At 30.2% G+C, this 12,250-nt stretch overlaps 1 protein-coding gene across 5 annotated transcripts in view; it reads left to right on the forward strand.

Annotated features, from left to right (window-relative positions):
- Positions 1 to 10,078, forward strand: part of LOC139491297 (glutamate [NMDA] receptor subunit 1-like) — a 137,157-nt gene extending 127,079 nt beyond the window's left edge. For 2 of the 5 annotated variants that reach the window (XM_071278904.1, XM_071278902.1), the window contains one exon: positions 6,487 to 10,078. In XM_071278904.1, the coding sequence (XP_071135005.1) occupies positions 6,487 to 6,798 (312 nt within the window). In that variant the 3' untranslated portion in view covers positions 6,799 to 10,078. Of the gene's footprint in view, positions 1 to 749; positions 3,095 to 6,486 lie in introns of those variants that run through there. The other 3 variants (XM_071278906.1, XM_071278905.1, XR_011656510.1) reach the window with 2 other exon arrangements.
- Positions 10,079 to 12,250: the final 2,172 nt, after the last annotated feature.

Genomic DNA, 12,250 nt, shown 5'->3' on the forward strand with positions numbered 1-12,250 from the left:
GATGTAGCATTTATGGCCTTTTGTTGGCAATTCAAAATAACAAAATCATATAATGCAATTATTATGTCCCTAACAACATGAAAACCTGAATCATGAAACAATTCTTATTTGATCCTTTTATTGGGGAAATAATTTAACAACTGTTGCTTATGTTGCTCATGTATAAAATGTTACTAAGACCATAAAAAACCAATAGGCACATGCATTTCAAGTCAATACTAACTTCTCTGTTATTATAACAAAATATTGAATTGTATGATGGGTTTTAAATTTTGTGACGTGATACAAAAAATTCAGTTCCTTAAATTCCTTTATTTATTGCATGATCAATAAAACTGATTTTGTATGTTTTGGCTGTTTCAAACTAGATTGATGAATCAGCATAAAAATTTGTGTTACAAATAAACCATTTTCATATAATCAACTTTTGACTACGGAATTTATATTTTTCTCACAAGTTCCTGGTATTCGATCAAGCAAGAACAACTTAAATAAGTAAATTCAAGGTTTTAATCTGTACAATTTTGAGGGAATTTACTGTTTAATGCTTTCTATACATGTAAAAAAATCATGTGACTAAATCATCATAAAGCAGTAATCTTTCCCCCCAAATTGCACCAATTTAATCAATTATATATTTGATTTTACTTCTTTTGGTTGCTCATAGTTGACCGAATACCAGGATGTCTTACCACAGAGAAGGTAATACGAAAAATAGACTGTTCACCAGCTGTACTTTGTTGTTTCAGAAAAGGAAGAAGTTGAGGGAAACTTGGGACTACATCAGAGCAATGAAAGACCAACCCTCCACATCTGTGAGAGAAGTCAATGAGGAGAAATAAAGAAAAAAAAGAAAAACTGTTACATGCTTACCTTGCATTTTGTTATATGATCTCTCTTATTATTACTGTAAATTCATAACTTTTTTAAAATAGTTAATTATTTTAAAAATTGTGATAGTTTTTCAACAGAAAAAATGCACTATGCATTTAATATTTTCTATAACATTATTTATATACACTGAAAATGTAATAATTGAATGTAAAAAAATCTGAACTTATTGTATTGCCGTGTGTTTATAAAAGTTTGAAAATTGCCAATAGATGTGTTGCCATGCATGATTGTTGCCATGCAATGAATCAGGAATATCTTTCTTAGTTGTTTGTATACTTGTATATAAGAAAAATTAATTTTTTGTTGTTGTATCTTTAGATGTGAATCTCTAATGGGTTTATGTTAGAAGGTGGGTGTCTGTTGGCAATATGGTAAACATTATTGCAAAATGGTAATTTTAAAGATAATAACTTCTTTGTTAAGTCTTTTGGAGGATGCATCTCTTATCTTAACCCATAACTGACATAAAATATGTTAAGATGTCAAAAAGTGTAAATGAATTATCAGTTTTTGACTGTTGTTTTTATTATAGCCTATTAACCTAAAAGGACCTTGGAATACTTTGATAGCCTATGAAAATACTTTATAAATCTACCGTAATCATTCATGGTGACTGTATTTGGCTTGAGGAATACTTATTACATCCAGTCAGCTTTGTAGAAAACAGAAGACCTGTGTCTTACCCTACACTATTTGATTTCAAGATACAACAAGAAAATTAAAAAAAAAATTTATACTAATTTCTTTTTAATGAAAAAAGGTTAAGATCTAATAGGTTTAGGGAATGGTCATTGTTGATATTAAACTTTGATTTTTAGTGAAAACTTTGCTGGGCAATGTGCAATAATGTGCAAGAAAAACTTGATTCACCATTGTTTAGTAACTTTTGTTGAAAGTGATTTTCTTCCAAAATCATGTTTTATTGAAAATTATATACTCCTGTTGTTATGTTGTTTTTGATATTCCTGTTGTATTCATCCCATTGTTTTATTGTTGTGGTTGATGTTTTTAATATATATTTATATAAATTTACAATGTATACTTTATGCTATATATTTGAAAAATAGAATTATGTTATTCCAGAGATGTTAAATTTGGTGTCTTGGATGAACTTTCTATGAAGATAAATAAGCTATTTTGAAAGTTAATTGTGTGTATGGAAATATTTCCATTAACATTTTTTTTCACAAAATGTAAATATTAACTGTAATTCAGATATAAATGGCAAAATTATAGAAAGCCAGTATATATCCACTTTATGGACAATCGCTGTTCCTGTGCTTTTTGTGTGTTTTTTTTGTTGTGAATTTACTGATTTAGTGTCATGGTAAGATACCCCATATTCTTTGTTTTTCTATTAGATCTGTTGTAGTTATTTACATTTTTACCAGCATTTAATGTTTTAATTCATGTGTGTTTATTTTATCTGGCTGTGATTTGTGTAATGTTCAGTATTTGAAATGTATGTTTTCCTTTATATTTATTATTTTGTAGAATAAGAGAACTATAAGGTTTTGCTAAATTTTAGTTTATTATTTGAATTCAAATTCTGATGCTTTTTTTTTTTTTTTTTTTTTTTTATCTTTTTGGACAATCAGATACATGTCAACAAATTTTGTGTAGTTTCTTAGATAAATTGGCTTGAATGACTCCTCCCTTGTTTTGCTTGATTGCTTTACACGGCTTCAGCACAAAACGGCTATATAAGGTTGACAAGTTGGAGCACAATAAGCACACCTGGCCTCGAAGGCATAAAACTTTGCTCAGTGCTCTGAGCACAAAAATCATGCTCGAAACATGAAATCAAGAAATTTGATTGGTTGTTTTTCGAGTCTGAGTACAAAAATCATGCTCGAAAGTTTTATGACTGTGAGGCCTAATATTTGACATAAGAGTGCTCTATTTGTATGTTACTCATTTGTATCATTCAATAGCTTCCCTATTACATGTACAGAATATGATACTAGTGTTGAAGCCATTTTTTTCCTTTTTTTTTAATTTTTCGTAGAGGTATAAAGATTTGTAGACTTTTTCTTGTTTGGTATTACGTACATGTGTTTAATTCTGCGTTTTTCGAAAAGATGCATATCAAACTAAATTGATTAAAATGCATTGTTCACATTAAGATATTTTAACTGATTTATATTTATGGAATATTTTAAATGTCAACATTTTCATACAAATAAAACTTTCTCTTTTATTGTTTGTGTCATTCAATTATGCAGTATAAAAGATTTTTTTGAATACAGCTTTATCAGTGTTTTCATATTGTTGTCACAATATATGAACACTGAGGCAACACGTCCAAAGAACATATAACATAATAGTTATAAAAAGTCACCATTTTGAAATATAATGTATGCTGGCTAAAATTATCAAAAGCATACAACAAATCATTTGTGACTGATGAACAACTATGAAAAAAAAAGGAAATTTAAAGAACAGTGAGATGTTTAATAATAATTTTTCGTTTTGGGAAAATCAACAGTGAAATTATCCTTGGATTCTGTTTAGTAAAAATAATTTCAAAGACTTAAGCTGACAGTATTATTTTGATTTATTAACCTTTTTTTTATCAATTTTCTCTGAATGTACTTTTCAAGCAGAGAGCTTTACTTTAAAATATGAGGGGGATCAGAGGGTTCTGATCCCGAAATCCTGAGGTTCTGAATTTAAATAAATTTAAAAAAGAATTCCCAGATCCCCAAAGGGTTAATCCTGAAATCACGAGCTTAAAATCACCTATCCCGGAGCTCTGATAAAGGTCCTATCCCCCTTAAATATGGTTTGTATTGTACAGGAACTTCACAGAATAATTTTCCTATGGTATGACATGGTTAAAGTAAATAAAGTTATGGTTTGTTTGTGAGTTCCCTTTGTTTTAAGTGCTTCATTCCATATTTTATCTCTTTTGAGACTTCCTTCATTTAAAGTGTGTTGGTACCTTCATTATTTTACCCCATGCAACGAAGTTGCGGAGGGTATAATGTTTTTGACCCGTCCGTCTGTCAGTCCGTCCGTCCGTCCGTCCGTCCGTCCGTCAGTCCGTCAGTCCTGTTTCTTGTCATCGCAACTCCTCTCAAACCACACAACAGAATTTCAAGAAACCTTTTCAGATAATAAGGACATACTATGTAGTTGTGCATATCGACGGGAAATTGCGATTCAATTTTTTTTCTAGGAGTTACGCCCCTTTGAACTTATTTACTTTAATGTACTACTGCAACAGTTTGTCATCGCAACTCCTCTCAAACCACACAACAGAATTTCACGAAACCTTTTCAGATAATAAGGACATACTATGTAGTTGTGCATATCGACGGGAAATTGCGATTCAATTTTTTTTCTAGGAGTTACGCCCCTTTGAACTTATTTACTTTAATGTACTACTGCAACAGTTTGTCATCGCAACTCCTCTCAAACCACACAACAGAATTTCAAGAAACCTTTTCAGATAATAAGGACATACTATGTAGTTGTGCATATCGACGGGAAATTGCGATTCAATTTTTTTTCTAGGAGTTACGCCCCTTTGAACTTATTTACTTTAATGTACTACTGCAACAGTTTGTCATCGCAACTCCTCTCAAACCACACAACAGAATTTCACGAAACCTTTTCAGATAATAAGGACATACTATGTAGTTGTGCATATCGACGGAAAATTGGGATTCAATTTTTTTTTCTAGGAGTTACGCCCCTTTGAACTTATTTACTTTAATGTACAACTGCAACAGTTTGTCATCGCAACTCCTCTCAAACCACACAACAGAATTTCATGAAACTTTGTAGATAATAAGGACATACTATGTAGATGTGCATATCAACAGGAAATTACGGTTCAATTTTTTTTCTAGGAGTTATGCTCCTTTGAACTTATTTGCTTCAATGTACTTCTGCAACAGTTTGTCATCTCAACTCCTCTGAAAACACACAACATAATTTCATGAAATTTTGTAGATAATAAGGACATACTATGTATATTGACAGGAAATTATTATTCAATATTTTTTCTTATACTTATTTAATTTCTCCAATGACAATGTGGGGACGTGGGGTATGTGAGCGTGCTCACTAAGGTTCTTTAATTTTTATCATAATTTTTTCCAAAAGTGTATGGGTCATCTACCTTGTGAGATACTTGAAGTAAAAAAAAGATACTGTTGATGCCTTCACTATCACTGGAGAAGGCATTAAATGTTGCCTTGTTTTTATGTCTGTGCATATAATTTGCCTCAAACAAATGTTATAAAACTTATACACCATGCTAGATACCACAAAACACAGATCAAGTTCGAATTTGGTTGGTGTTACTTTTATCGTTCATGAGTTACTAGTATGTTCCTTATTACATTATATATAGGTATAGGAAGATGTGGTATGAGGGCCAATAACACAACTCTCCATCGAAATAACATTTATAAAAGTAAACCATTATAGGTCAAGGTACGGCCTTCAGAAGGGAGCCTTGGCTCACACCGAATGAATGGAAGTGGGGGACATTCTCCCATTTATTTAAAAAAGTTTTGACAAAAAACCAACCCATTTATTGAATATTATTTAGAAGTGTTTACAACTAAATTATGTATATATAAACTCGACTGAATATGGAGATTGATATTGAAAATATGTTTTCCATATCAAAGTATATTTCTTTCCAAAGACTTTTAATGCTAAGTTGAAGTGACAAGATCATATTAAACACCACATTACATTTACATGTTTACAGTTGGGAATTTCTTTATTTTACATATTTTGCAACAAAGGATTAAGAAAAAATATGATAGAGTTTGTCTTTTTGATAAAATATATGATATGTAATGAAATAAAGGTAATTCTTTCTGGATCCCTTGGAAAATCACAATGTCACAACTGAGTGCACGTGTGTCATGCCAAAATGATTGTTCCTTTGCTGAATCATAGACATATTTGATTAGTATACACAAGTAAACAATGGTTAATTTTATCAAACAGTGGTAAGGACAGAAATGGTAAAAATTAATTATTTCCAAAAATTACTCTATGCGAGACTCTATGAACATACAGATTTGTTTTAAAATGAAAAAAAGTGTATGTGATGAAACGGAGCTAAAAAAAACCAACTTTCTTAACCGCAATGGACTAATTAAGGTTTATAGTTATCATTTATAATATTCAATATAAAAAAGAAGATGTGGTATGATTGCCAATGAGACAACTCTCCTTAAGAGACCAAATGGGACAGAAATTAACCATAGATCACCGTGCATAGTAAGCTATAAAAGGCCCAGAAAGGAAAAATATAAAACAATTGAAACGAGAAAACTAACAGCCTAATTTATGTAGTTTCTTTGGATTTGCATGTTTTTATTTTAATTTTTACTTTAAATGACAGGAAGGTTTGTACATAAATTTCACAAATGTAACACCATTTTATGAAAAAATGTTTTGATCCTGAATGGTGTTTTTGTCAACTTTCTATATCAAGACCTCAGATTTTAACAAAAGTAAACATGTGAGAATTTTGTGCACATTTGGCATCTAGAATACAACAGGTTTTTAATACCACCAAAAATTGATTAGAGTTATACATGTTTTTGTTTATTTTTACAGAAAAGAAGAACTTTAAGGCAGACACTTCAGAGACAGAGGGATGAACAGTTTGCCGCAATTCCAATCAACATGAAGGGAATCCCCCTCAATACAAATGATGGCAGTAACAGCTCAATGCATGGGGAAATCCAGGGGGAAACCCATTATCCAGGAAAACGTCTGTCTTATACCGAGGCCACTGGAAGTAAACTCTACAGCCCACCAACACAACCAAGCTTACCATCGGCATCCAGTCAGTCTGAAAGTCGGTCTGTTACTATAAATAACCCTGCTTATGGAGACATTATGAACCAGGATGATAATTTTGTGTAGGTCTGTTACCAAAGATAACCCTGCTTATTGATATATTATGAACCAGGATGATTATTTTGTGTAGGTCTGTTACTATAAAAAAAAACCTGCTTATGAAGATATTTTGAGCCAGGGTGATAATTTTTCCTGCATTGTTCCAAGGAATTGTCAGATTGTTATGACAGTTTACTATTTTTATACTTTGAAGTGCAATAACGATACTAGATAAGTGCAATAATTAAAGTATATTGGAAAGATTTTCTATGTATAATTAAAGACTGAGAATTTGGTTAGAAATTTCCTAAAATTATGTGAGGTGTTGATATTTTAGATACTTAATATGTATTTACTTTAATTTTTATTTAAAACTATTTTCTAAATAGAATTTGTGCTCTATCTAAGATTAAATACTCATTCATGTTTGTAAATTAAACAGCATTATTAAGATATAAATTGTGTAAGTAAAGCTTTAAATTGTTTAGATACTGCTGTTTTAAATCCCAAAATGTAGTGTTTAATAACCAGTCATACAGTATGAGTTTTTCTCATTGACAAAAGCCATACTGTTGATTTAAATTGCCTATATCCACTTCATTTGAACTTTGGTTGATAGTTGCCTCATTGGCAATCATACCACATCTAATTATTTTATGTTAATCAAGTGTCATGGTTGTCAAATATTTATAACTTTTGAAAAATTCAACCAACAATCATTTATTAATTAGAATTTATATTTTTGAGAAATGTAATTGTTCTGAGTTGGAGAATCAAAACAACCATGATTAGATCCTTCAGAGAAATTTCCTGGATGAGTTGTGTTTCTGAAATTTTCCAACATTTGGCAAAGTCATGATGCTTTTGCATAAAAAGTTATATACAAAAAGATTACTAATAAATATTTCATTGCTATATTCTAAACATGTTAAGTTTTCAAGTGCTAAACAAATTTAAACATCTTATGTATAAATGTCAAAGTCATCAGCACAAAAGAATATGTCAATAACTGGATTCATTAGACACCTAGAAAGGCAACTCAATTACTATCAATATGGGGAAAAGATGTATGAAAAGTTTTAAACTTGATATTATAAAAAACAATAATAATTGCTTTTAAATCAGAAAGGATGTTTTTTTAAAGTAAAATTTGGACAAGACTGTGTTGCACAACCATAACAATATCATCAACATTCTTAAATTTTGGGAAAAAAAGTAAAATCACAATAAGAACTAAATTCCAAGGAAAATTAAAAAAAGAAAGTCCCTAATCAAATGTCCAGATTAAAGCTCAAACACATCAAACGAATGGATAGCAACTGTCATATTCATGACTTGGTATACGCATTTTTATATGTAGAAAATGGTTGATTAAACCTGGTTTATAGCTAGCTAAACCTCTTACTTGAATGACAGTCTCATACAATTCAATCATACTGACAATGACGTGTACGCAAAACAAACAGACATAACACACTTGTAATAGGTATAAATGTCAAAAATAAGGGTACAACATTCAACATTGTGTTATTATCTGAGATACAGTGCTTGCAAAGCTCAGTCTTTTTCAATTGACATGCCATTAGTTATAATCTGAATATTTCTGTAAGCTTAAATAATATACTTGTTTTAAATGTTATTGTTATACTACTTTTTTATATTGTTTTTATTGTTTATTTTTTTATTTTATCTTAATTTTGATTGTCTCTAAGTAGCCATTTTTTAGTTAATGTAAAATTCAGAAATTATTGCAATGTTTTTATTATTGAGAAAAATGCAACATGGTTTTAATCTCTATAATTTAATCTCACATTTTGAAATTTTTTAAATGAATTAAACAGGATTTTTTCTCAATATCACATAAAATAACATTGCATTTTAGTCTAAAATTACAAAATTGCTACCTTTATGCACGCAATAATTTCTGAAATTACAGTATGCCATTGTCATATTATGTATGTCCCTTTATTACTATTTGTCTGCGAGTACAAAATCTCACAGAAATTTTTATACATCAAATTTGACATTACATTAAAAATATGGATGTCACAATCACAAATTAAAAACTGATTTTTCTATGAAGTAAAATTTTACAAGATTTAAGTCTATTCGAGCATCACTGATGAGCCTTTTGTAGACAAAACATGCGTCTGGCACAAGTGTTAAATTTTTGATCTGGTATCTATGATGAGTTTATTAGTAATATGTCTGATAATTGTCTGTGCATTCTCTCAGATATCACAGAGCAATGATAGGCTAAATTAAAGTAATTTAATTTTTCGAAAGGTATTATATCATTTCTTTTGTTTCAAGGGGTCAGATTCATGTAGTTCTATATCTGGTTCAACATTTTGTCTGATTTTTAGACATTTTATTTTACATTGTAAACACAATGGGTGTTTGTTCTAAACTAAATTCATGAATTCAGATAATTGTTTTATTCATTTGATAGTACAGATGCTACAAAAACATTCCATGAATGGGAGAATGTTCATTTAAAAGATTGTCTTCCTTGTATCTACATATATAATTGTTAATTTTAAAAAAAATTTAATTGTGTTGAATATAGGCATCAGTAGTATACAGCTGTTCAAAACTCATAAATTGATTGAGAGAAAAACAAATCTGGGTTTTTAACTTTATTCATCTAAGAATGTTTAATTTTTAATGTATCAATTAATTCAATAAGACCAAATTCAAAACTAAGTCTTATATTATTGAGCACTACCATCTTCCCTTTATTCTACAATGTTCTATGAATTAAAAAAAATCATTTTAGATCTTTTAAATTGCAAAAATTATTGTACAATAAATTTCTAAATGAATGTTTAAAGTTTATATTTATTTCTTTTTTGATACATGATATAGGTGTTGCATTTCTAATGACAACCAATTTATAGTGCAATCTCTGGTTTGTAATATTATAAGAATGATACAAATTGTATTGCTATGAATTTTGTTATACATTTATGTTTATTGTAAATTGGGAAAATATTGCATGCATTTATTATTGTGATTTTGTCATTTTAGACAAAAATGCAATTTTAAGTTTTGTAGATATTGAGAAAAATCCTGTTTTATTCATATAAAAAAAATTCAAAATGCAAGTTTAAATTATTGCAACTATATTCCTGTCACTCTTATAAAACATCGCAATAATTTCTGAATTTACAGTGTTATATACTTATTTATTTTGGTCAGTATTAATTATCTTAATATATATGTTCATGACTTTAATATTGTGTTCAACAAATTTTACCTTTATATAGTTATAGATTTTATAAATAAAACTTGAATAACATATTTACTTTAGCACATTCAAGCACAATCATTTTTTTTAATACTTGAGAGTTATTATAAAAAAGAAGATGTGGTATGATTGCCAATGAGACAACAGTCATAGAGACCAAAATGACACAGAAATTAACAACTATAGGTCACTGTATGATCTTCAACAATGAGCAAAGCCCATACCGCATAGACAGTTATAAAAGGCCTCGAAATGACAATGTAAAACAATTCAAACAAGAAAACTAACGGCCTTATTTATATAAAAAAAATTAACGAAAAACAAATATGTTACAAATCAACAAACGACAACCACTGAATTACAGGCTCCTGACTTGGGACAGGCACATACATACTAATGTGTTATCATGGATATATTTAGTATAAACAATATTTTTATGAGAAAATCATAATATAAACATTACAAATAAGACAGATAAATTAGTTTTGGAAAGCAAGTGAACTATTGCTTTAACAAATTCTTTTCCAAGTATTTAAATTTCACTCACTGTAATCAACATATTAGAGTAATACATCAATGGTTAAACAAACGGCTTAATTTTGCACATAGATCACTGACTTCTGATGTTTTATCAACCAAATTTGATTTAATAATTCAGAACAGTTTTATAATATTTTAAATTGAAAGTATGATACCTGGAAAGACACTTATTAATCCTGGTACCTTTGATAACTGTTTACACCACTGGGTCGATGCAACTGCTGGTGGACGTAACGTTTCGTCCCCGATCGTATCACCAGCCAAGTAGTCAGCACTTCCATACCTGCCAACTGTCACTATTTGCGAGGGATTTCCACCATGGAGACACCAAAATGGAAATTTTGAAAGAACAATTTAGTCAATAATTTTAAACAAAACAATTAATTTTACAATGGGTATAGTCTTGTAAAAGTATGAAGAAGCCAAAAAACAACATTAAAATATACTTGAAGACCCCCTTGAAGGATTTGTAGGACTATATGATCAATCTTGCACGTAAAACCCCCATTGGCATTTTGAAAACTTGACAGGTATGCACTTCCGTGTTGACATGAATATCAATTATGTGGTAATTCTTTTATAAATTTCCTGTTTACAAAACTTTGAATTTTGGAAAAAACCAAGGATTTTCATATTCCAGGAATAGATTATCTTAGCTGTATTTGGCACCTTTTGGAATTTTAGATCCTCAATGCTCTTTGACTTTGTACTTGTTGGCTTTATAACTATTTTGATATGAGTGTCACTGATGAGTCTTATGTATACGAAACCACGTCTGGCATACTAAATTATAATCCTGATACCTTTGATAACTATTAACTGATATGTAAATGTTAGCATTGTAACCCATGGATTTCATATTCCACTATAAAGATAAAGTCCATGACAATGTTGATCGCTTCTATTCTATTGAACATGGATTAGAAAATGCCACAGTTAGGTCTGCTACATTTCATGACAGTACGTATAGACAAATCTACAGTGGGTATAAAAAGAAGATGTGGTATGATTGCCAATGAGACAACTATCCACAAAAGACCAAAATGACACAGACATTAACAACTATAGGTCACCGTACGGCCTTCAACAATGAGCCAAGCCCATTCCGCATAGTAAGCTATAATTGGCCCCGATAAGACAATGTAAAACAATTCAAACGAGAAAACTAACGGCCTTATTTATGTAAAAAAAATGAACGAAAAACAAATATGTAACACATAAACAAACGACAACCACTGAATTACAGGCTCCTGACTTGGGACAGGCACATACATACATAATGTGGCTGAGTTAAACATGTTAACGGGATCCCAACCCTCCCCCTAACCTGGGACAGTGGTATAACAGTACAACATAAGAACGAACTATAAAAATCAGTCGAAAAAGGCTTAACTCATCAGATGGACAAAATACAAGTAGACGGGGCCGGGTACTTATACATCCCGACACAAAAAGACGCAATGAACAGATCTGAGAGTACTCGCATTTATCTGACAGCTAGTTCAAAGCCACTAACAACTAATAAAAAAATCGTGCATCTAAGACTAAACTATCAATCCGTACACATCCAACATCCAATGGATTTAGTGTAAAGACGTCATAAACAGCCAGAGAAAACATGACCTTGTGCAATGCCAAGTTACAGGTATCGACAGATTGTAGGTACATGAATATGTATATGTATATAAC

Source organism: Mytilus edulis, chromosome 10 (assembly GCF_963676685.1).
Source record: "Mytilus edulis chromosome 10, xbMytEdul2.2, whole genome shotgun sequence".
Classification (NCBI taxonomy): Eukaryota; Metazoa; Mollusca; class Bivalvia; order Mytilida; family Mytilidae; genus Mytilus; species Mytilus edulis.